The 26,763-nt window shown below is 36.9% G+C and overlaps 3 protein-coding genes across 3 annotated transcripts in view; 2 read left to right on the plus strand and 1 right to left on the minus strand.

The window, feature by feature from the left end:
• Positions 1-1,164: 1,164 nt before the first annotated feature.
• Positions 1,165-9,004, plus strand: cmss1 (cms1 ribosomal small subunit homolog). The gene is made up of 9 exons (XM_079820825.1): positions 1,165-1,237; positions 1,720-1,934; positions 4,532-4,606; positions 5,190-5,325; positions 5,419-5,478; positions 6,175-6,277; positions 6,365-6,513; positions 6,626-6,714; positions 8,142-9,004. The coding sequence occupies exons 1-9, from the start codon at positions 1,189-1,191 to the stop codon at positions 8,223-8,225; spliced, it is 960 nt and encodes a 319-aa protein (XP_079676951.1). The 5' UTR covers positions 1,165-1,188; the 3' UTR covers positions 8,226-9,004.
• Positions 8,793-15,165, plus strand: tmem30c (transmembrane protein 30C; the record flags this gene model as incomplete). The annotated part of the gene is given in 8 exon segments (XM_079820828.1): positions 8,793-8,873; positions 8,876-9,004; positions 9,765-9,881; positions 12,534-12,641; positions 12,811-12,898; positions 12,981-13,130; positions 13,702-13,914; positions 14,358-15,165. Coding segments are annotated over 8 exon segments (1,074 nt in total). The 3' UTR covers positions 14,546-15,165.
• Positions 15,166-15,936: 771 nt separating this feature from the next.
• The window catches only part of dcbld2 (discoidin, CUB and LCCL domain containing 2), a 27,474-nt gene continuing 16,647 nt past the window's right edge, over positions 15,937-26,763 (minus strand). Inside the window, exons 6-15 of the mRNA XM_079820824.1 lie at positions 25,507-25,640; positions 23,278-23,318; positions 22,870-23,085; positions 22,654-22,778; positions 22,034-22,181; positions 21,824-21,952; positions 19,752-19,845; positions 19,516-19,562; positions 19,325-19,438; positions 15,937-19,235 (exon numbers count right to left, since the gene is read on the minus strand). Of these exons, the coding sequence (XP_079676950.1) occupies positions 18,862-19,235; positions 19,325-19,438; positions 19,516-19,562; positions 19,752-19,845; positions 21,824-21,952; positions 22,034-22,181; positions 22,654-22,778; positions 22,870-23,085; positions 23,278-23,318; positions 25,507-25,640 (1,422 nt within the window). The 3' untranslated portion in view covers positions 15,937-18,861. The remainder of the gene's footprint in view (positions 19,236-19,324; positions 19,439-19,515; positions 19,563-19,751; positions 19,846-21,823; positions 21,953-22,033; positions 22,182-22,653; positions 22,779-22,869; positions 23,086-23,277; positions 23,319-25,506; positions 25,641-26,763) is intronic.

Raw genomic sequence — 26,763 nt, forward strand, 5'->3', positions numbered from 1 at the left:
CTCCATCAGTCTTTTGACCACCGCGGCTCGAATCCAACACAGCTTCACAGTCTATTTCAGAGCATGTTGCCATGACGAGAACCTACTTGTTACTAAGGATCACTCATGGAGAGAAGAGAGAAAGAAAAAAAGAAGAAAAGAAAGAGAAAGAAAGAAAGAAAATGGTTGCAATTAGGGGAAAATTACAACGTTGAGGGTATATTTCTCTTCCTTTGTGTGTGTGTGTAAAGGTTGCACTTTAAAGTGCAAGACTCAAATTATTCCTCCTCGTTTCAAGTTGGAATTGCAATCTAATTTAATCACATTAAAATAATAAGTTCATAAGACGAACTTGGTGTTGACTGTAGAATGTTCACCAGTATATGGGACAACAGGATTAAAACAAACTAGGCACCCTTCAGTTGCCAACTCTTGAATATTTAGATATGGCTTTAGAGAATTTCTCTACAAAATCTTTTCCATCTTTGGTTAACCACAAGTGATCTCGGTGTTAGATGAACAGCCTGTGAAGTTGCTTTCAGTGCTGTACGCTGAAGGGAAACAGAGATTTTTAATTCATGTTTGTGATGAATAAATAATTGCTTGCGCGTTCTTGTGAATGTCTATGCGTGCGCGCATGGGTAGGGGCGCGAAGGCTTGGAATAAGAAAGGAGAAATTATAGAGTTATGACCAGTCAAACAAGTGTGGTGGAAAGTGGAACAAACGAGTACACACACACATCTCAAATTCTCCATCCCGGTCCAACATTCACACACACATACATACACACAGAAATGGTAAACACCCTGCAGAGTGATAATTATAATTTTATAGGACTCAGCGCCGCCTAGTGGTTCAGATTTAGTTCATCTGAATACCGCATAATGAAACACCATGAAAACCTAAATAACACACTGCCTCATCTCAGTTACGTTTAGACATATTTTTAGGTTACAAATAAACCTCAATAATCAAACATTTTTAGTCATAACAACAACAAAAAAAACAATAAAGTGCAAATTTAGTAGTACTCAAAAAAAAAATTCAGCTTACAATTATATAAACCGTATTCTGAAATCATTTTATTTGACGGTTCGTGTATTATTTCAACAATATAGTTTTGTTTTTTACCGGTAGATTCGCGCAGTTTTTCCTACTATGCGAATCTGCCGTGCGCAAACTCCAGACATGTGATCGCGGTTTGAGACATGGCTGATGATTTGGGGGATGAGTGGTGGACCCAGGGAGACAATTCCGGTAACAAACATGTGTTTTTTGTTTATTTGAACTATACTAAGTGCTGTAATGTTTGTATCATGTATTGCTCTGTATATGCTCTGCGCGTGGCGGTTTTAAACAGCCTTCTGTGCCAGGGCACACTAAGTAGTGCTCTAGAAACTTCTGCCTAGCCTAACCAGGTTCTGTTAAATCGTAACTTACATGAAATTCCAGTCAATAAACGAGCTCCAGTTAGAACTCGGTTTGCTTCATATTGGCGGATCTATAGCTGACCATTTCTTACTAGATTCAGACTATTCAAAACACGTGTTTGCCATGTTTGCGGAGCATCTTGGGATATGTAGTTTTCTCCCGTGTAAACTATTATTTTAGTAATGTTTGTTTTTTGGCCTTTTTATTATACTAACCTGCTGTTATTTGTGTACATCGTGGCATTTTGTTGTCCCGTTCAATATTTGTTTTCTATTAAATAGTTTATTTGCAAATTTTGTCTCATTAAGGTGTGTCAGATGTAGATGAGGACACACAGCAACTTACAGAAGAACAACCGATTAAATCTACATCAAAGAAAAGGAAGGGTAAAAAACATATTCAAGAGGAGGACACCCAGCATCTTACAGAAAAACAATCGATTAAATCTGCAGCAAAGAAAAGGAAGGGTGAAAAACAGATTCAAGACAGTGCCGAGAAAAAGAAGAGCAAGAAAATAGTTAAGGTAATACATACACAAACATGATGATTTTCAGGCAATTTCAAATCTGACTGAATAGTGTGCAACAGTCAGGTCCCGGAAGTAAAAATCCCTACAGTTCATAGTGAAATTGATTTTTTAAAAACAACTTATAAACCATTAAAGACAGACATTCGGAGAGCTATGATTTAATTAATCAATGGTATATGCTTATTAAAGCCACCATTTCACACAATGTCAACATATCCTTATATCTGTGTTTAATATTTGTGTTCAAGCTGAATTTCTGGTGAAAAACATTACCCATGGTTCTGCAAAGAAAGCTTCAATCAGAATCGCAGCAAGCAAATCACGTCAAAAGAGCTCTGCAGCGACCGCCCACATCCATGAAGCACTGCTAATGATGATTACTGATCTCCCTATGCTCTCAAAAGAAAAGAGGCTTTGGGGTTCCTTTAGAAACCCGTTAAAAAATATTCGTCTATTTAAAGGTCCCATGGCATGGCATTTTTCTATTATTTTATAATGTTTCCTGAGCTGTACTTATATTGTTAGTATGACTTTTACATCATAAAATGTCATAATTTAGAAATAAAAGGCATTTTTTCTATACTGCTGTTTGCCCTGTGGCTTGAATGCCCTGCTTCAAGAGGCGTGTCTGCTGTGAGACTTCAGTAAAAACACCCACTGTTGTGATTGGCTGACATCTTTGCATTTTATATGAGCGGAGGGGGCGTGGTTTAACGAGGCACGAGCAGGCACGAGTCTGCCAGGGAGACGGATGGACCTGAGTTCACTTCACATCAGTTCTCAGCATGTCTGAACTGTTTTAGTTACAGCATATACTTTAGGTTATTAGTCTATTTCTAGTCGGAGGGACTGTCACTCATGTCAGAAAGTTAGTAACTTTAGTAAATTATGGATCAGCGCTGACTGGAGACGCGAACCGTTTAGAACGATTCAGTCCGATTTGGTGAACTGATTCGGTTCACTAAAAAGAACTGGTTCAAAAGAAAGATCGTTCGCGAACCGGACATCACTAATATATCAGAGACTGAGCTCAGCGATTGCTAACAAAGTTATTTATAGTAACTACTGAGTTATGAGAGCGCTGTCAGTCAGCGCGAGTTTATTGTGTTTGTATCTGAGAGTTCTGAATAAACACGAGTCCCAGTCACGCCGAGTCCTCTTCATCATTATTCTACCAACTTTGTAACACATGCAAAGTACCATTACAGCTGTCGAGATGAACGAGTTAAAAGTAAGTGTTGATAATGGCATTATTTTTAAAATAAAATAAAAGCGTCAGTGACGCGCGTTGAGTACACCGCGCAAACAAAGACACAACAGCAGTAATCGGATGTAATCCAGTTTATTGTGGGGCTAGGCTGGCTAGCCCGGATATGCTCACCCTTACCCCCCTTCTGCTTAATCTCACGCCGCGTTTGGTGCCTCCGCTGTGGGCCAGATGCAGTACTGTGGGTCGGGGATGTTGAAGGCCGAGCTTCGGCGTGTGTGAGGTTTATCTCTGCTGATGTTGAGCAGAAACTCATGACTGTATGCACATTTTAGAACCGATAGACGCGACGAGGACGTACAAAAACACTGACTCACAAGATATAAAACACGAAAACACCGTTCTGTCTGGAGAGAGAGAAGCCGCATTGTGTGCACGAATAATAAATAATTAGCTACACATCAGAAATCACTGATCACAGATCAGAAGGAACTGAAAAAAGACTTCTGTTTTCATTTGTACATCCAAACACTGAGAAACTGCCAGCGTTCACTCGTTCACAAGCAATGATGCAATGATCTCTCGACGAGCGTTTGCATGGGCGTGCCAGATTCTCTGGGCGGAGGAAAGGGAGGAAACCGTTCTTGCTTGGACGTCAAACCAGGAGACTTCAGGATTGGCTAGTCTGGCCTGTCATTTTCACAAAGGCAGAGAAAGACAGCCACAACTCTGTTTTACACCGATCAACATTTCTATCCACTTGGGGACAATATTCAGGCTAGGGGAACTCATATTAATGTTGAAAAACCTCATAAAATGAAAATTTCATGCCATGGGACCTTTAAAGGGCTCCTATTATTTAATCTTCCATTTTGTGTATAATATAGCTATTTGTGCATGTGTACAATCTGCAAAGTTACAAAGTTAAATTTGCATAATGCACTTCTACTGGTGGTATTGACCCACCATCAAAGAACAGTTGAATAAGTGATTTGAAACCCAATTATGTTAAGGGCCATTCCGAAAGATGCACTAATCAGTTGGCGAATCACAAGAGAGTGGACCAGCTGGCCAATCAGAGCAGACTGGGCTTTTCAGAAAGGCAGGCTTTAGAAACAAAGGAAATACAACAGAGCTACAGTATGAGAAAAAGAATGTTTTTTGAACTTTAAGTCATGTAAATTTATTCTAGCAGACCCCAAAAATACAATTATGAACTTGTACGTGAGCATAATATGGGCACTTTAAAAAATGTAGAAACCTCGACTTTTTCTTGGGTTCAGGCATTTAAGTCTTTCATCAAAGAGATGTCTTTGAGACAAAAGGTCTTGTGAGCAAAAACAGAACCAGGGCATCTTTAAGTAAAGACTGTCTTTTCCTGCAGAAAGAATGTTTCATCACACAGGAGAGATCAGAGGAAAAGGGTGATGAGTCCAAAAAAAACAAGAAGAGGAGAAAGGTAAGAATTATGATTCACATGTCGGTTAATGTTACTGTAGATGTCAAACTCTTTTGCCCAGTTCAATATGATGCTTCAGAATATTTTTCACTTCATGCTGGATAGAAAAGTGACAAAAGACATGACAAAAAGAGCAAACTTACTGCAGAGATACTTTGATTTTACTGAACATAATTTGACAGCTTATTTTTCAGTTTTCATAGGTCTTGGGGAACGTTTAGTATGTTAAGAAAATTGCAGTTAACACTTTACTTTAAGGTGACGTAATTACACGTTACTCCATGTACTTACTATAGTAATAACAGTAAATGATGCATAATTACAAGTAACTAACCCTAAACCAAACCCTTACCGTAACTCTATAGTAAGTAAATGTGGTTAATTAATATTACTTAGTACTTATTTGATTAAACACAATGAAAACACTACGTCACCTTAAAATAAAGTGTAACAAAATTGCCTCTTAAATTATATTAGAGGACGGAGCTCATCGGAATTCATTTATTCCATTTCTTGTCACTGCCTCTGCCACTGATTTATTTGCTTTTAAACATCTTATTGTTGTGTAATTCTTTGTCTTTAGAAGAAGAAAACTATCACAGATGTCCTGACGAGCTCCGAGCCTGCGCCAGGCTCTCCAGCTGATCTTATGAGCCTTCTGAAGAATCACTTCAGCCAGAGCCGCTCTGTTATTGAGCAGGAGGAACTGATGCTAAAGGGTGAGTCGATTAATGCGTGTTTGTGTGTGAGTTCATTTGAATCTGGATATTGGATGAGGAGGTTGATTTTGTTTGTTGTCTTTTCTGTTTCAGACTCTTGTTTCCTCGGCAGTAATGACCTTACACACAGCTTGTCTTCTTACCTCAAAGAAGGTGAAACAACTGTTTATGCTGTCTGTCAGTTTCTTAAAGGGATAGTTCACCCAAAAATGAACATTTTATCATTATTTACTCAACCTCATGTTGTTCCAAACCTGTTTCTTTCTTCTGTTGAACACAAAAGAAGGTATTTTGAAGAATGTTGGTAACCAGACAGGCCCCATTCACTTCCATAGTATTTTTTTTCCCACCGTCAACTGTTTGATTACCAACATTCTTTAAGTATCTTATTTTGTGTTCAACAGAATAAAGAAAATCATACAGGTTTAGAACAACATGAGGTTGAGTAAATGATGACAGAATTTTCATTTTTGGGTGAACTATTCCTTTAAAATGACCTATCACATAATTTAAACTACCATTCAAAAATTTTGATTTTTAATGATTTTGATAAAAAAAATGCAGTAAAAGCAGTAATATTGTGACAAAATATTACAAAAAACTCTTCTATTTCAATATATTTTAAGTGTAATTTATTCCTGTGATAGCAAAGCATCATTACTCCAGTCTTTAGTGTCACGTTATCCTTTAGAAATCATTCGAATAACACATTTTTATTCACACCACATTTTTGAACAGCGAGTCAGGAGGCTTTATTAATTGTGTCTGTTGTTTTAATTGCTAAATGAATAAAGGTAAATTAGTTTTTTTTTTTATTAACAAATTTCATATTAACACATTTCATTTCAGTTTGTCCAAAGTGGGCTAAAATCCAGAAGCAGCACACCCAGTCCCAGTCAGTGGTGTTGCTCATCGTTTGCGGATCTGCTCTCAGAACCATTGATCTCATTAAGTAAGTTTCATTTGTTCTATTTTGAATAAATACAGAGTTCACCTTACCAAGTGTTAGACTTTTTTTTTTTCTATCTTTGTATTTAAGGCAGCTGATGACATTTAAAGGCCAAGCTAAAGTGCTAAAGCTGTTCGCGAAACACATCAAAGTGGATGACCAGATAAAGTCATTGAGTAAAGGTGTGACCCATATTGCTGTTGGAACTCCTGGGAGAATTTGTGCCTTGTTAGAGAAAGGTTTGTTTTGAAGCACATTTCTTGAAAAAGTGTTATTTTAACCAACTTGCATGGCTTTCAGTTTTGTGAGACGTCTTTTTTCGGTGCTTGACTTGTGATCCTTGTGCTCTAGAGGGTTTGACTGTGCAAGGACTAAGGTATCTGGTACTGGACTGGAACTACCGAGACCAGAAGCACAGGAGAATGGTGGATATACCAGAGGTAGCACTGACATATATGCTGTTTTCAGATAGGACAGACTTGTTTGTTATAACATTACAAAGATACTTTTTAAAGAATTATAATACCAATAGCCAGGACTTGATATTAACACCCGCCAAATGCGGGTGGATTTTATAAGTGGTGTGTAACGCAGTCACTTTGCTAGCCACTTGAATTTCATATATAATATAGGCTATACATTTTTCAATTGTAGTCTTTTAAAAAGGCATCTGAAATGATAAATAAATAAACAATGAAGTGCTGTCAAAAATATAGAAAATTCGATACATATCGATACTGAAATATCTGAAATGCTTCCAATACTCATTTTCTGCAGAATAGATACACGATACCTGCTGCACTTTCTCTCTCATGATCTCTCCGACAGCGAGTTGACCCACAAACCTGCCTATTGTGCATAATTTTACTCATCCACAGTAGATTTTGTGCTCACACCGAAAGTGTGCACTAAACCGTCTCATACTAAATTTAGTTATTTTTCGCTGCTTCATATTGTGCTTAAACAGTCAAATACACACAAAATAATGACAAAATGCGTAATCACAGTTAGTTATGTTTTAAGTGGACATAAACGCACTATATACGCAGTATAATGGATCCATGCGTCAGGTCTTTAAGTGACAGCACCCTAATATACCTGCTGTCAAATTATGAGATGGTATGAAAAATATGGTAACACTTTACAATAAGGTGTCATTAGTTAACATTAGTTAATGTATTAACTAAAATGAACTAACCATAAGCAATACATTTGTTACTGTATTTGTTCATCTTTGTTAACGTTAGTTAATAAAAATAAAGCTGATTATGGTTTGTTCATGTTAGTTCACAGTGCATTAACTAATGTTAGCAAGATTTTAATAATGTATTAGTAAATGTTGAAATTAACATTTACAAAGATAAATAAATGCTTTATAAGTGCAGTTCATTATTAGTTCATGTTAACTCATATAGTTAACTAATGTTAACTAGTGAAACCTTATTGTAAAGTTTTACCAAAAATATTTATATGGCAGTTTTTTTCCCCCATGATATTGATGTCAAAATTGCGGCCAGTGAAAAGGCAGAGTGGCTAGTAACTTTGGAAAACCACTAGCCACAGTCGCTGGGGAGCAAAAAATAAAAACACACTTAATACAGATTATTTCCTATGTCAACTTATTTCCTGTAAAAATGGGACATATCGACAGTACACAGCCAAAAGGCATTTGTTTACATCACAGCCATTAAAAAAATGTTTTGCAAACATCAATAATTTTGCTCCATTTTCCAGGAAGAGAAGGACTACATTTTAAATGTGCATATTTGATAAAATAAAATTTACTTATTTGAATTTAATTGGGTTTAACCGATTTTAAACTATTCTGATAACTAAATAGCTGAAAATATATTTTATTGTGTTTCAGGTGAAAGGAGATTTACTGAAAATGATGGACCATGGTTTAATTCAGAGCTGCATTGAAGGAACGTTTAAAATAGGACTCTTTTGAGCAGACAGTGTTCATTTACTTGTTCAACATGTATTTGATAGAGCTATTGTAATGTATTTTAGTGCCATGTGTCTGCTGCAAGAGAACAAATATTATGTTTGAGTGTTTTTTTTTTACAATAAAAAACAAAAAAATCTGATTGGGCAAGAAGATCTGTTTTTTTTTTTTTGTCTTGTATGTCAGGAGCACCTCCCATTTTAGACTGTTTGTACTTTATTCATAATATTCTGCTTCATGCGATATCCTGTTACAACACATGCTCAGGCACCAAGCGCACACATTTACTCAGATTCTGCTCCCACACATTACGGCAGAGTCCAGGAATGAGGAGAGACTGTTCTGATGGAAAAGAATGTGTGGAGCAGTGGGGAAATTTTACAGTCAGGGAGAACTGCTCTGTGTGTATAAGGTGGAGCGGTTGTAGTTAATAAGTAACAGTCACTTAAGGTTCAAAGGTTCAGTCACACTGGGAACTGGGGAAGCTTCTCTCGGTGGGAGTTAAAGGAAACACTTTCTTATTTTGAATTTGTGTTGTTGATATCTTTGTGAAGTTATAGAGAATCTGAGATGGGAAAGAAGCAGGCAGGTACAGGGCCACTGTCGAGGCGTCCGGATAATTCCGCATTTAAACAGCAGAGGTTACCTGCCTGCCTGGTCTGGTCTGGTCTCCATCTCTTACGGCACAGACCGTGCTGCCAACCTTCTACATCCTCTCTCTCGTGTGCTTGTTTCTTGGCATCTGGCTCCTCATCACTGTTGAGAACACATACGAACTGAAGGTTAGATTTTTTTTTAATCAAGTGCCAATTTGCAAGACAGCAGGAAGTGGTGAAACAGACCAGGAGAATGTGTTCCTTTGTGGAAACAAGCTCAACGCAACCAACAATGAATTCAGTGTGTTCTTATCTTGTAACGCCAATGAATTAGTCAAGTTATTTAGCTTTTTTTAAGTTTGTAATATATTGGGCTAAACATTTGTAATTTGATCAACTCAAAACATTGTTAAACATTATTAAACTTTTCCTCAAAGTTGGTGGTCAAAAACCAAATAGTTTGACTTTTTTGTTCAAAGTCATTACATTAGCACTTATTAAACCATACAATTTAGTTGTTTAATCAAAGTAGCTGACTAACTACATATGACAGTGATTGTCGTCTTCTTTCTTATTAGCACTACTTGCTAAGGCAGCCATATCTACAGACCAGAATATCATAGCCTCGAGGGTGCGCTATTTTAAATTGGGCCAGTAAACAACCACCCAGAACATCTTATCAACCATATAGCAACATGACAGCAGCATTTGCATGGGCATCACTCTGTTTTTATTAAGTATAAAAATCTGGTTTGCTACATTATGGTTCCTCTGTGATGGTATGGTCACATTGATAAATGATGGAAAGAAAAGGGGTGAATGTGATTCAAACTTGTGACACCCCACACACGCACCATATCACAACATGTTGGAGCATGTGCTGCCATAATTCCAACTGCAGCCACATTTTACACTCATGTCATATGTTGTTCTTTCTGCTGCATAGGTGGACTACACTAATGCTGGAACATGTGATCAATGCGTCGAAATGCTGAATCATACCATCCACACCAGAGGGGCCTGCATATGCTCAGTCAGCTTCTACGTTTCAAAAAACGTTTCGGTGGGTCAGGTCAAGAAGTGACCGTTCAAAAATTTTAAAGATTTTATTTTAAAGGAAATGAATGCTTTTGTTCAGCAAGAATGCAATAAATTGATCAAAATAAAGTAAATACATGCAAATACATACACTTTTGAAACAATGTTTCAAAAGATTTCTATTCCAAGTAAATGCTGTTCTTCTGAACGTTCTATTCATCAAAGAAACCTGAACAAATGTGTTCTAGTTTTCACAAAAATATTAAGCAGCAGTTTTTAACACTGATGTCTCCTAACCTGACTTTGGTTTCATTCATGCTGTTTCCAGCAGCATATTATGTTTTTTCGAATATTCCCTTTCATGCAGTGTAATATAGCTGAAGTGCACAGTAAATAAAGTTATTGTCCCAAAAGAAATAATTGACTCTGAACCGCCTTTACGAGTCGTTTGTAATTCGAATCTCAGTGTGTGATGATTCTACATCACTAGAAAATACAGTTTGCATAATGCCCGCCTATGTTGTATGTTGTCCGCCCGTCAGTTTCCTACTGACTGCTTCTCAAATCTCGCAGTCCAATGCTTGCTCTTGAAAGATGGGTCAGTACCCTGTTTGTTTGTACCAGCTTGCTCCACAGAATCACAACCTGTATATGAATAATTATTGATATCCATATATTTACAGGTGTTCAAAATACGTAGTTTTGTGTTTTCTATTGTGTAAGTTTCCGGCTAACTCACGTTATTACTGTCTTACTAAAATAGTTCTAAGCAGCTGTGTGCCACTAAACTGTGTCTTTTAATCCAGATTGTCTTAGCGTTGTTCTTACTACTTTGAGTAAAGATAAAGGATGGAGCAAGATTTATTTTACAAACATTTGTTACATCATGTTAAGTGTTCGGCTAACGTAGCTATGCGCCGTTATTGATACAGTTCCTGCATGTGCACCACAATAAATTAGAAATATACTCATCGGTTTGTTGATGGACGTACAGTTGCATATCATAATGTACCTCAAAATGAGTAGCATATCACTGAGAAATGTGCTCAAGTCGTCCTCGCAATGGACGTTTGGGTTGAATAACTAGTTTGTCCAATGTTTCATCATCAGACTCGCATTCGGATTGGGATTGATATAATAGTACATACTAAAAGTATGTACTATTTTGTGAAGAAAAAGTAGATACATTTGAGTGTGTAGCAGAAGAGCATGCAAGCTTTGGAACATACTACTTCGTCATTTTTAACAGCTCTGTCGCTTAGTTACGTGCATCCTGTCGCCGTAAACTGCCCTGTCAATCATCTTGATGGGCGTTTAGCTTCCAACATGCACTGTACGCGGTAGACCAATCACAACAGACTGGGCCATCTGGCCAAACAGAGTAGAGTAGCTTGTGGAAAGGAGGGATTTAGAGAGGCCGGTTCAATCATCCGGCGTCAAGTCATTTAAAGGAAAACGCCACTATTTTTGAAAATAGGCCTATTTTCCAACTCTCCTAGAGTTAAACAGTAGAGTTTTACCGTTTTCGAATCCATTCTGCCGATCTCCGGGTCTGGCGGTAGCACTTTTAGCATAGCTTCACATAGATCATTGAATCTGATTAGACCGTTAGCATCTCGCTCAACAAAATGACCAAAGAGTTTTGATATTTTTCCTATTTAAAACTTGACTCTTCTGTAGTTACATTGTGTACTAAGACCAACAGAAAATTAAAAGTTGAGACCACAGAGAGCATGCCTTGTAACCATGGAGACATTTCTGAGAGACGATTCAGAAGATATTTACTTTGGTGCAGATCCTGAACCGTATCTATTTAAAGCAGAATACTCTGAAGATTAAGCTCCAGGTTGTCATGTTGGTTATGTTGACAGAAGTTAGCCTATTTTCAGGCGCTGCGTAATATCATTGCGCCTGCTATCCATGGTACGGGAGCAAAGTTCCTTGATTATTACGCAGGAATGAGAGCATAGTTCCTAGCCATATCCGCCTTGAAAATCTCAACTTTTAATTTTCCGTCGGTCTTAGTACATGATGTAACTACAGAAGAGCCAAGTTTTAAATAGGAAAAATATCGAAACTCTTTGGTCATTTTTGTTGAGCGAGATGCTAACGGTCTAATCAGATTCAATGATCTATGCTAAGCTATGCTAAAAGTGCTACCGCCACACCCAGAGATCAGCTGAATGGATTCGACAATGGTAAAACTCAACTGTTTAAACTGTCAACTGTTAAAATGAGCCTATTTTCCTTTTCCTTTAAGAATCATTGAAAAATGATGTGCAATGTATATAATGAGAAAATTAAAGTGTTTTTTGACCTTTGATGCTTGTAAACCTGACCTCCAAAACAAAATTAGGAGCCTTTAAAATGGCATAATAGAGGCACTTTAATTCTGCCTAGAACAGTCTCACCGTTAAAATTGTAATTTACATAAACTCAAATGACATATTTTACTTGTCTAATTGTCTAATATTCCAAATTATTTTCTGTTGTAAAGTTTCTGTGCTTCAGATTTTAGACCATTCTTTTTTTTTATTACATAAATTAAATTCATATTACAAATGTCTGATTCCTAATTTAAACGAGACATCACCAGGTGGACCTCATAATTTGTCATCAGCGCGTTTCCTTTCAACACGATGTAGTAAAATGTCTGATAGCATGCTGACTCCCTCAGGGCGATGTGTTCTTTTACTACGGCCTGAGGAACTTTCATCAGAACCTGCGGAGGTACATGGACTCCCGCGATGATGCACAGATGGTGGGGAGGAAGAACAACCTGAAGGTGATCTTCTCTTTCACTCCCCTTCTGTTTGCACTCCTTTTTTCATACTCGTTCTTCATCCCTCCCACACACACTGATTAAAATAACGTCTGTCTTTATTTGATCTCTCACTATGCTTCACATTAGTAGCACTGTTATCACATCCAAGATGTTGTTATTGCTCACGTAGGCACCGAGTTCATACTGCGCTCCGTTTGATCGCGCAAACGGATCACCCATTGCCCCATGTGGTGCTGTGGCCAACAGCATGTTCAACGGTGAGACACATGTTAATATTATGCGAATAAGCCATTTTCTTGCGTTTTGTGATTTTGTTTACTATTTTTTTTTTCTTTTTAGACACATTTGAAGTGAAGTATTATCCAACGAATGAGCCAGAAGTAAAGGTTCCACTTTACAGGAAGGGCATCTCTTGGTATACGGACAAAAACGTCAAGTTTCGTAACCCTCCGACCAACAACACATTCACACTCCGACAAGCCTTTGAAGGTACACACTGATTGAAATGATTCTGTGGTGAAGTCAATACTACAGAAAAAACAAATGTAATTACTACATGAAAAAGTTAGTTCAGTAAATTCTATATTAGTAGGCCTACTCAATTCAAGCTTGTAGTTTAAAGTGTAAATATAAATGTTATAAAATGAAATAAAACTACTGATACTGGTGTTCCCATCATGGACTGGGTTTGAATAATTGAGGTAGATTTTTCACTGTTTTCCAGCTTTATTTACACTGTTTTGTCATTTCTTTAGTTGTTAGGTTTAGTAACTTGCCATTTTGTGACATTTGGAGTTCATTTTCTGCTCAAAATGACACATTCATACTCAAAAACGACCCATCGAATGTTACGTCATTGTGTATTATGTACCAATTGAGTTCTCTGTGTTCAGGTGCTGTGTTCCTATCATTACGTAGATGTTGTGTTTACACAATACCTATTGTGTAATATACGTAGATGTTTCTAAGTAAAACACACTTTAAAAGCGTGGTTTAATTCATTGTTATTGTTTGAATAAAAAGTACTGTTTTTCTCATTGTTGTCTCTGTTTGTTCTCAGGCACGATTCAGCCCTTATACTGGCAGCGTCCGGTTTATGATCTGGATGACACAGGCTCCAACAACAATGGCTTCATAAATGACGACCTGATTGTTTGGATGAGAGAGGCGGCCTTCCCTAATTTCAAAAAGCTTTATGGGGTTCTCAATCGTGCTCAAGAGCCTTTCACTCAAGGCCTGCCCGCTGGCAACTACAGCATCTCTATAAATTACAGTATCCTTTGCTCATGGAGGAAAGAATTGGTTGTAAATGGAAGGAAAAGGTTCGGCAGCACTGACAGCAAGGCTTTTAGTTTGGTGACAAAACTTAAGCCAACGACAAAATTGGGTGGTCACAATTTGGTCTTTTTTGTTCATTTGTTTTTTCCTTAGTTCATTTAAAGGGTTAGTTCACGGCAAAATGAAAATTCTGTCATCATTTACTACGTTCCAAACCTAAATATTTTATGTTGGTAACCAAACAGTTTTGGTGACCATTTACTGAGACATTTCTAAAAAATTACTACTTTATGTTCCACAGAAGAAAGAAAGTCGCATAGTCTTAGACATAAGGATGTGTAAATCATGACATAATTTACATTTTGGAGTCAGCTATCCCTTTAAGACAGCATATTTATTCATTTCTAGTTTAGATTTAGCCTTGACCAATAACTTCAGATTTTCCTGTCGAGCCCTTTAGAGGTCAGAAGGAGCTGGTGATCTCCACGGTGACCTGGTTTGGTGGGCAGAATTACTTCCTGCCGATAGCGTACCTGGTGACCAGTGGACTGATCTTGGTGGCAGCTATCGCACTCACAACGGTGTTTGTAAAAGTAGGCAGGCAGGGCAAAAACATGGAGGAATAAACCAAAGGAAGAAGGAACTGTACATCAGAAAGAATGACAAACATTGCACTTAAATGTCATTATAGGCATATTGGGAGCAATTGAATTGTACATATACATTGTACATATCAGCCTCTCTAATTATGAGGGGGGATGTTGACCAAAACTCATTTCATATGGTTCTATAATAATATTAATAGTCTTATGTGCAGTGACATTCAAAAATCTGAGATTAAAAATAAGATTAAGTTCATGATCTGTTAATTTTTCAATTAAACTTTTCATACAAATGGTTATGCTTATAATATCCAATGGAAACAAATCTGTATTAAAGTAGAAAATTGCAAAATTGAAACATTTTTGCATGTCGACTTTTGAACCCAACCCCAGACAGGAAATGAGTAATGGATAATTATAATTTCTAGCTGTCTTGAAATCATCTAAGTTTGGAATAGCATACTACTAACTTCTCTGTACTGTATGTAATGATTATATTGTGCATAGTATGCACATTTACTTTCTACAGTCCACACTCACATAACTCACACTCCAGTATACAAAGAGGACACTTGAATTGATCTTCCATTTCTAGTGTGATGAATGAAATGCAACAGAAATAATTGCATAATGTTAAGCATACCATTAAAAAAAAATAGAATACAGCACGTACTGTACAAGTACGCAGTATACCAGTAAACTACCAGCAGGGGGCGTCTTTGACAATATAAGAAGCCGTGATATGTAAAAACAGCGATTACAAACCACCTGTTTACACTGAACACTGCATTTACTTGTTATTCATCATACATTTTTAAAAAAAAATCCATTTACGTTGTATAAGAATGCATCAGTTTACACACTTGGCTTATGTATGTATGTACGCTTTCAACACTCTAAATAGTTTACAATTTACAAAGTGCAGTCTTTTATATGACAGTTGGGAATAATATCGCATTCTTCATTCAGTCGGACGCTAATATTTGCGGGAAATTTGTATCATAGGAGCTTTGTTTTACAGTAACATAGGTGTTTTTTTATTTTATAATTATTACACATGCATTATGAACTCATATTAATTGAGCGACATGGAATAATTGTTTTAAATTCTTTTACATTAATTTGTCACACGTAAGACTATTTGAACGAACTAAAAAATTGTGGGTATTTAAAAAGAAATTGTGATACCACCTCATGTTTATACATTTTTAAATAGAAATATTGATGTTGAGGGGCTAATGTGCTTTGGGATTTCAACTGCTCAGGTCACATTAGTAAATGTGTGTTAATATTTTAATATATTAATGAGAATAGTGAATAAGTAAAATGGAACAATAGCACTGCTGCATAAATTAAAAGGTCAGGATGTGTAGCCAGCCATTCATTAATTCGGTGCTCTAAAAAATGAATTTCTTGTAATTACATTTAATTTTTTAATAAAACTTCAATTTAAAAATTTTAAATTGTTTTTTCTATACAATCAATCTACAGTACCAATCGTCATTTAGAGACAGATGTACAGTGAATGGCAGACAAACATGAACACACACAGGCTTGTGGATACAGTGCACAGAAACACATTACATACAACTCTGATAAGATTTCAAAAACTATAAGCAGACATGCACAAACACGACTGAATCTGGTATACTTTTAAACTCACATGACATTGAAACACACATGTCCATAGTACACCACTGTGGACATTTCTTTGCTCTAAGCCAGTAAACTAACGCAAGTACCGAAATATGACTTGTCAGATATTGTAGTAAATGACAAATGTAACAGTGTACAAATCTGAGTTTGAACATGCAACATCCTGGTCTCCAAAATCCATAGCGTGAGGCAACGTTTGGTCTGATAACATTAAATCAAATGGATAATATGTTTGGACTGATTATCCATCAGGTTGTTTGGTCTTCAAGTCAACAATCAAAAAAAAAAAAAAACTAAAAAACATACAAGATACAAAGACAACTTGGCACAGAGTGAATCCTATTATGGGCAAGAATGTTGGCATCCTGTATTTTGCTCTTAAACCTTTGACCACTAAAGGGTCACCTTTCGTAAAGTATCCATTAGGACAGTGTAACCATGGAAGCAGTGCATGCTTGGTAGCTTAAACTTGACCTGTTAGTGGTTTGGGAGTATTAATACAAAACACATCAGCAGGAAAAAAAAAAGATCTTTGCATGGCACAGGTTTTCATGTGCATGACTAAAGATAGGCCTATATTTGGCATAAATGTGTATGCAGAGTCATGCACAGAGGACTTTTCCATGGAATTTGAAAATGATGCCCCAGCACCAGCAACATTGCTGTACCATTTGTTTAATAGAAAGGTATTGCTAGTTCCTTTGCCAAATACATGTTTGTCTGGTTGCACTTTATTTTACAGTACATGAACTTACAGTGTACTTACCTAAGATAGTACTGGTTAATATAAGGTAATTACATGGGTTAAGGATAGGTTTAGGGGTAGGTTCAGGGTTAGTACCTAGTTACCCAGTTATTGTAATTACTATAAGAAGTACATAGTATGTACATGGGGAACAGAACCATAAAATAAAGTGCTACCATCTGTCCTACTTTTCATTAATTCAGAATTAAAATCAACGAAAATCTACAAAATATGTTCCAAAACCTTGTGAGCTGCCTACCATGACAGCATTTTTAGGCATCACAGTCATGCTCCAACTGTTTTTTCACCAAATGGCAGGCTTTACTGCAGTGACATCAACAATAAAATTAATCCAAGATGGCGGACGAGTGGAGACAAATGTTCTGATGATTTTAAATAACCACGTCATTCAATACTGAAATGTATTAATAAAAACTAGTTAAATATAAATAAAACGGAACATTTTGACCAATATTTGTGTGTACAATGTATTTGTGTGCTTATTAGAGAACTGAGGTGTTAGCTTAGCAACATGCTAACAACAAACTATTAATTGTGAGCAGGCAAGATGCTGCCTATCTAAAGCATGACATCTAAAGACTGGAATACACTACATGCTTTTCGTATCTGAACAGGTTTTAAAAATCTAGACTGCAATTTGGTGCAAAAATACATGTAAAAGTCATGTAGTGTATTCCAGGCTTAAGCTAGTAGGGTTTTATTGTTGCATCGATCAAAAGACTAATGACAAAAAACAATGCAAAAAACTGAACTATAGCCTATACTTCTTTATATACAAGATGGCCTACTAGAAGTCGTGTTTGACACTGACAATTTGACTTTTTTTTTTAGAACAGAGCTGTCAAATATTTGATGAGTTTTATCCTTCTTTTTAAATATTCATTTAATATATAATTAAAATGCATACATTTTTGTACCTAATTTATTGTGTATGTCCTAATGGAGATTTGCACATTTTGGGGAGCACAGAAAACTTGAAGACTTTCTTGACTATTGTCATAGCTTCTCATTGCACAAGCAAATAATGATTTTCATAATTCATTTTTTCTATTTTATTTTAAAAATAAGTGTGTTTTTTTGTTGTTGTGGATGTCCAATTTGGGATATAAGAGTGACATTTTATTTAACTCTCTAAAACTTGCTAATGTTATATTTTGGTTGCATTTGTAGGCATATAATATCAATAATCGATCAGAGCCCTCTTAATTAATAAAAATGTATCGCAGCATGTTGAGACATTGGTAAATATTGTATCGATGGCCAAGAGAATCGGTGTTAAATTATGATAAAAAGTCTAATTTACAACCCTATAAGTTGGTATACTGCATTATTAAGGCAGTACAAAGCAAGTTAACTCACTAGGTTTTGGAACAGAAGTAGAGAAACCAGCACAGGCATGTGTTGCTATGTCACAAAGAAGGCACCTATGTAACAGCAGAATACAATACAACAGTGCAAAATGACAGTGAATCACAGTGTTATGAAAGTGTTTGTCGATTCATTTGAAATTCGATCATTTGTTATTCTGCATGAGGGCGGTTTTGTTGAAAATATCTTTGCCTAAGGGGGAAACATGTGCCTAACAATGAGCGATCGAGATGAATACATCTCCGCTCTCAGAAAAATGCACAGATATATAAAGACTCACAGTTTGATAGCAGAGCAGTCACATATATGCACTCGTTCACACACATTTAGACATATGAACACACAAAACACCCACCAAACACAGTAGTGTAACGAGATCTCTGCTGTTCTCTCTCTCCTGACATTCCTTTGTGTTATTTCAGTGATAGGACTTGCGCAGCGTACAATTTGAGATGGCTAGGAGCAGCACGTTTGCGCACATTCTGATCTGATCTAGGAAAGCTAGTGTTCAGCCGAGGGTTTCCAAAAGGGTCCACTCTTCTGTGATTGGTCAGTCTATTTTCTGACACGGTGCATTGTGGGTATTCTGTGGTACTTGGTACAACTGTCCCTCTGTGGGTGTGACTTGGTCAGATGTGCTCTTGGGTGTGTCATAGGCTGAGCTTGCTGATTGGCTGCTGTCTGTCCGAGCCACTAAACCACGGCCCCTGAATGGTAGAGTGCCTCCTGATAGGTGGTTAGCCCTGTCAATCATGATTGGCGTAGCGTATTCAGTGCCAGAAGCAGGAAGGGGCTCAGCGTAAGCATGGTAATGTTCCGGGGGAATAGGTGCATCATACTCGGGGGCATCCACCTCTTCAGGTTTAAATGTTGACCTTTGTCCGAGAGAGGCCATGGTACCGGTGACAAGCGGTTGGGCATATTCTGCGCAGATGGGAAAGGCAAAAAATAGACTGTTAAAGGGTTTATTGGAGAACATAACACTAAGTTTAACAGTTTGTTTGTATGTGTACCTGCAGGCTCCACTCTGGGTCTCTGGTGGTCCACTCTTGCCGTGGAGCTGTAACGAACACAGTCGTCTCCATCTAGCTTAGAGGGCAACAACTGTTTCATGCTCTTCCACCACACTAAAACACACATTCACACATATTTAATAATTCATGTAGGTGAAAATACTTGAGGAAACAAGTGAGAAGAGACGCACCTGTGCGCTCCCAGTGTGGAAGGTCATAAGTCGCCTCAGGGCTTTTTCTGTAGGTTTGAATGCAGATGGTGAACATATTATCAGTAGTATTTTAGGCCTACTTGCATCCAGTTTACATTTTCAGGAACAACAAGATTTTGAAATGAGGAAAATTAAATATTTTGGCCGGTGATTTTTTTTTTTTTTTTTTACCATTTAGATACCAAATTATTTAAGATTAAGTTTTTTTTACTGACCTGTTCTTCCACAGCCACGAGCACACCATCACCAATACCGGAGTTGTCAGAACCACCACTAATACAGGGACCAACACTGCCACCAGTGCCACCTCTGTAACATTTAACACAGCACATTAATAACATGAATCTAGAGTCAGAACAGTTTAAAAACCTAGTGAGCTGCCTACCTAGACAATATTTTCATATTGGCATCATAAGCATGCTCCTGACATAAAGGCTATTCCAGTTTAAAATGTATACTATTTTGTCTGAATATATGAAATCAAATGCTGAATTTTTTTTTAAAATGCTGCAAGTGAATTTTGGCATCACAACATTATAATGTACAGTATGAAAAAAAGGGATATTCACACAAATTGGATACAAATGGAGATTTGTTAAAGATCACATTTAACATGTAATTGAATTATTAGTGTTTAAAATATTAACTTGTGACTAGTTTAATGGTGACTAGTTTAATGGCAGTTTGATGGCAAAGGTAATCTAAATGTTAAATTTGGAAATAAGAATGCGCAGTTAAAGGATTACTTCACCCAAAAATAAAAATTAGCCCATGATTTACTCACCCTCTAACCATCCTAGGTGTATATGACATTCTTCTTTCAGATGAATAAAATTGGAGTTAAATTAAAAAAGTCCTGGCTAATCCAAGCATTATAATGGCAGTGAATTGTTGTTTCGTTTTTGAAGTTCATAAAAGTGCATCTATCCATCCTATAACTGCTCCACACGGCTCCGGGGGGTTAATAAAGGCCTTCTGAAGCGAAGCGTTTGTGTAAGAAAAATATCTATATTTAAAACTTTATAGACTAAAATAACTAACTTCCAGCGAATTGCCGTCCGCATCGATTTACGGCGAAAGAGTAACCCTTGACGCATGCGTATTGACGAACACAGAAGCGCAGAGGATAGAGCAAAACAAAACACTGGTCAACAATTAGAGTCTAAAGCGAGAATTTTTAAAGAGAAATGGCGGAAGATTTTGGTATAAGTGAAGAGGGGCTTGAGTTTGTTGCCCAGCATTATCCGTGAGAGGCTTCTATACATCGCGTCAGGCCGTAAGTCGAATTGCGTACGGCTTTCTGCCGGAAGTGAGTTATTTTTAGGCTATACAGTTTTAAATATGGACATTTTTCTTACACAAACGCACCACTTCGCTTCAGAAGGCCTCCGTGTGGAGCAGTTATATGATGGATAGATGCACTTTTATGGACTTCATAAACGAGGTAACAATTCACTGCCATTATAATGCTTGGATTAGCCAGGACTTTTTAATATAACTCCGATTTTATTCGTCTGAAAGAAAAATGTCATATACACCTAGGATAACTTGAGGGTGAGTAAATCATGGGCTAATTTTCATTTTTGGGAGAACTAACCCTTTAAATATCAACTAATACTGAAAAGTAAAAAAAAAATGGCTTATATCAGCCTATAAACCATAGTACCAATAAATTGTGCATCACTATCTAAGGTTGCACTGTTTGTGCACTTTGTGGATAAGACAATCCCAGAAATCAATTCAGAAATGTTCAAGCAAGATGACATATTGATTTAAGGATTGATTATATTAATTATAAATATTGTATTCAGTATTAAACAGTATTGATAGATAGATTCAACTAATTAAATTTTTTTTGCATGTGGTTTGTATTTTTTGTTATTAGAGTTGTTAATTTAGCAACATACTAAAATGAGACTAGTGGAATCATCAGTAAACCCTAAATGAGTGCACTTCATATGAGAAGCACTTAGTGTGGAAAGTGAGCATGCTGTCTATATAAGACGTCTTAAATCAGTAATTTATGAGATTCCATTTCACTAGTTTTGCATTCCACTGTGCTGCTTTTCCATTGTTTTTCTATGTAAACATGCGCTAGATGGACATGTTTGACAGCGTTCTAAAAACCTGGTGTTCAATTTAAAAGTAGTTGAACTTTTAAAAAAAGTTTTTTTTTTTGTGCATTTTTAAACAAATGGCCCTTTAGAAAGTAGATGCCCTTGCATATAAATACAGCAAAGGAAACTCACTAGCTCATGTTAATTTACTGAAAGAAGAATGTTTTTACCATCATGAGAGTGAGGAGGCATGGTGGTGTTTCGGATGTTGGGCGTGCGTGTCGTCCTCTCCTGTAGGGGGGGCACTGTGCTTTTCCTGCGAGGCGGAGGAGGGGCGGGATGGAAGGTTCTTGGCCTCGCTGACCAACAGAAAGAGATCCAATCATGTTTAGCACGGCTAATTGGCCAAATCGGAGACAGATTCCTCAGATTAGTCTCACCTGCATGTGGTTGGCAGCCCAGCAGCTCCATTTTAAGAGCAATCCTCTGGTGCCATTGGAAGGGATTTATTCTGATAAACCGTGCTTCAATTGGAGGAATAAAGTTGTTCCGCACTTCCTGGAAATAGTTGGTGTTTCCTTGGAAAATCTGTTTCAGAGACACAAGGACACATCTTCTTGGCAACAAAGAACATTTGGCCTCAGACCAAGGTCTATCTTATTTACGCCCAATCAATGCGCTTCTCGTTAAGCTCCCTGACAGTCGATGGACATTCATTATTAATGACCACAGAGTGCACTTTAATTTCAAGCTCCTTAAACCACAGGAATGTAAAACCCTTTTTTCCTGGAAATATACAAACAGTGATGTCATTCTGCAGCAGTTACAATACGACCGCCTAATACCCCCAAACACAAAGAAGAACGGACAACACACATGCTCTGTTTCCAAACCTACTGAGCTGGATATGTTAGTCAACTCATGCTGCCTTTTAAGATGCTATGTTTTGGCCAAATTCAATTGCAAAAAAAAAAGTTATATATAAATCAAGATGGTGGATGGGACAAGACAAATGTATTTGTATTTTTAGGTTTATTGGAGTACTACAAATCCTCCATACCTTGTTTTTATCTGATCCCACTTCTTGATAGGGTTTCCATTGTTGTCCATCATGGCTATATAACACCTCATATGATGAAATGTAAAACTGATATTCTGGGAGGGTGGAGCCAGTGGTCATAATACCTGAGAAGTAGATTCGACTGATTGATCAATCAAGACATACGGTAGATGAAAACACTGTTTTGATCTTTTCTCTCTCATACACAAACTCTACCTGTTATTTTTTTCTCTTTCTTCAGGTCCACTTGAATCCATTCTTTCGTGTCGCTGTTGGCTGCTGCCCACGGACGTCCCGGCGTTTTGAGGCGGACCCCCGTGGGGCCCCAGACAGTGGGTTCTTTTCCGTGACCGCCCCATTCCCACTCCGACGAGGCTGTAATCTGAGAGTCGCTGACCACCCCCGACTCCAAACCCAAAGTGCCATAGCAACCTTACAGAGAGAGAAAATGAAAGTTTCTATTATTAGATCATCAAGGTGTAGGTCATTTCTATTGAAGTGACAGGAATGAACAAACTTCTTTATTAAATCAAGTTATATCAACATTTTTGGTTTCTGGAGGGTACTGCACATCCAATAAATAGAGAAGAGACAAAAGGTTTGATACATTACTGTTTCACTCACCACTAGTCTTGAAAGTAAAAAGGCTGGGGGAGAGATTTCCTCTGTAAAAGGGAGAAATACATAGAGCTATAATTCTGTCTGCCAATCAATTTATTACATAGATTGACACAGAGCAATCATTCCGTCTACCAATCAATTACTTTATTACATAGAAGGAGAAAAAAAAGTCTCCTTAATTTTACAGCATGCGTCTAGATTTTTACATGAGTATAAACACGCAACGCTACTTTTTTTGCAGTGTAAATGGCCATAGAGGGTTGAAAATAAATGCATCCAGTATGCAAATGTTAAGCTGTCACTTAGGCTGTGTTCACGTCATGTCGGAATTACCATAATTACCAGATGACAATTCAGAGCAGTTCGGGTCTTGTGACTCAAAGTATCTGTTTCTATGGTAACAAACGATTCATAATGCCAAGATGGATCCATGTGCTGCTTTGATGTTTATGACAGTACTTAATCACTACATTAATTCACCTCTATACTCTCTTGCAAAATAAAAGAGTGTAATATAGGACTATAGCTTTCATAAAAGCTTGATCATAAAATGCCTTCCAACTTGTAATCAAAAGTAAAGAAAGACAGACGGCTTTTACTAAAAAATAAATAAATAAACACACATGCAGTCAAACCAAAATGTTTTCAGACACCTTCAACATTCTCACTCTCACAGTTTATTTGCTATAGTTTAGAAAATGGTAATACATATGACAAGAACTCAAGAGTTAAACTGTGTCAGAACAAATTAATTTTGATAAATGTTAGATAACTTTGATAGAAATATATGTATTAATGGATATCAATCAACCAATCAGCTGTTACATTTAAGTACACAATTAGAGAATACCAATTTAGGTCAACCAATTACCAAGCAATGCTTCATTTTGTTCAGTCTGTGGTGTAAAAAGGTTGCATTAGCAATTAAAGAAAAAACACTTAAAGGCCCACTGAAGTGCCTTGAAACGCGCAGCATTATTCAATGTGTTGACGTAATTTCCCCTGAAACGGCTCCAGCTGTTAGCAAATCCTCCCCTTTTTTTGAAACAGCCAATAGCGTTTCGTTAATACCACAGTTTGACTAGAGCCTTTCTGTTTGGTAAAGTCAGAGTTTCCTCCTAATCTCTAACCGTTTATCATCTTAATCTCCTCCATATCGCTTTGAAATATAGCATTCTGTGCAGAATTTAAATGGGTCCGATATGTTTTGTTGTCTGTGCCATCTCGTGCATATGATCCGCGCTGCGCTCTCGTGTCTCTAGTCAACGGCTCTGGTCTAGACTATGTATGTGCGCTGCGGTGGTGCGCGTGAAAATAACGTGAAACCAGACTTCGTTCACCTCAATCGAAAGCATATTTACACTGTTTCCCATCGCATATATAGTGGGCTATGTGCCATTCACCATGTAGAAAATAGCTGAATTTCGGCCGCAGCTTCAACGTCTATTTATAGTGTAGGGGGCGGGACGCTTAAGATTCTAGAAAGCATTTGATTGGACAGAAGATGTGAGGAGAAGATGAAGTCTGCGATGATGTCATCAAAATCTGTGATCCATTTTAACGGGAAGTGAGAGACTGTAAGTTTTGAATGCTTATATCTCCCAAATGCGAATTTTGTCATTGTTTTGCAGCACACCAGCTTATTCCTAACTTTAAGGCTAACAGTCATACTAAGAGCTAAAAAACTTTAAGCAAAACATGGTCAGGTCAAAGTGTCAGAATAATTTTGGTCCCAAATGTACACCAATTTTACTGGTAGTCCACTCTATGAAGATTTTTTGGCTATAATATGTCACAGTTTACTTTATTTTGCTATCCTCACTTACATAAATGAACTATAGTGTCTTGCACCCACTTATATCTGGTGTCTAAATAATTTTTGGTTTGACTCATATATATATATATATATATATATATATATATATATATATATATATATATATATATATATATATATATATATATATAAAAAACTGTATCTTAATATTTATAATATTTAATATTATCATTTCATAATATTTCTTTACAATATATATGTTGTCTATATATGTTCTAGGAAGAGTCTTTTTCAAATGAATCAGCACATTTGGTGGTGCGGAATTAATTTGCAGAAAGAATAAGAAAACAATGTTTAGAAAAATTTCAAAACTGCAATGCCTTGCAAGCCCAGTCATCAAATGAAATAGATTTTCCCATGAAGAAAGCAAGCAAGAATGCAAATGGGTTACTCACGGCACAGATGTCACATTGTTAGCCAGTGAGCTTTCGTAGTGTGGGATGCCTTTGCTGCTGACCACACTGATTTGCCCCCCCAGAGTGTTGGAGACCACACCCGCATGAATACCGGCCAGACAGAGTGGAGAAGACTGCAGAAAGAGACGGTGAGACATTAAGACAGCTGACACTGACTCACACACCTAAAACCCACAAGCTGTGACTTGGCATGGTGAGGTCACATCCTTGAAGCAGAATTGCAGCGGTATCATTTATGCCACTGTGATAAAGAATGATGGATGATTCATTAGAGGAACTTCTTGCAGAGTTTAGACTGAGTTACACACAGAGTTCTCACAGGCCACATACACATCGTAAAGTTTTGGGAATGACAAATACATACTGTTCAAAGGTTTGGGGTCAGTTAGTCATGATTATTTTTTATAAAGAAACTAATGTTTTTATTCAGCAAGGATGCATTCAATTGATCAAAAGTGACAGTAAAGACATTTACAATGTTACATAAGATTTCCCATTTCAAATAAAAGCTGAATTTTTGACCTTTCCATTCATCAAAGAATTCAGATTTTTTTTTAGTTTCTACAAAAATATTAAGCAGCTGTTTTCAACATTGACAATAATAATGTTATTTTGCAGCAAAAATTGCATAATACAATGACTTCTGAAGGATCATGTGACACTGGAGTAATGGATCATGAAAATTCAGTTTTTCCATCACAAGAAAACCTCATTTTAAATTGTAATAATGATAATAATAATATTCAGGCTTGGTAAGCCCAAGATACTTCTTTAAATAAATATTTTAAACTTATTGACCCCAAACTTTTGATTGGTAGTTTATTTACAGGAATGAATCTCCTTATTAAATTATCTTTCTGTGTGTGTACAGAAGAAATGATTAACTCCTATAACCTTAAACTCAGGGCTGTTGACATAGTGAAAACCATAGCAACATATGAAGTGTTTTTCAACAAATTAACATTAGAGTCGCGAAACGTATTATCACCCAGTAATTCTTAGTAAACTACAGCTGATTACTGCTCATTAAAGGGACCCAAAACTAAACATTGACAATTTACTCTCCCTCATGTCATTCCAAACATTTATGACTTTATTTCTGCATGTGGAACACAAAATAAAATAAATTAGATGTTTTGAAGATTGTTTCAACCGATTTTGTCCATATAATGAATGCCAATGGGAGTGTAAAAACAAGATTGGACCCCACAGATTTTTCTAGTCAGACAGGTTTGG

This window comes from Gobio gobio (genome assembly GCF_949357685.1).
Source record: "Gobio gobio genome assembly, chromosome: 7".
In the NCBI taxonomy this organism is placed as follows: domain Eukaryota; kingdom Metazoa; phylum Chordata; class Actinopteri; order Cypriniformes; family Gobionidae; genus Gobio; species Gobio gobio.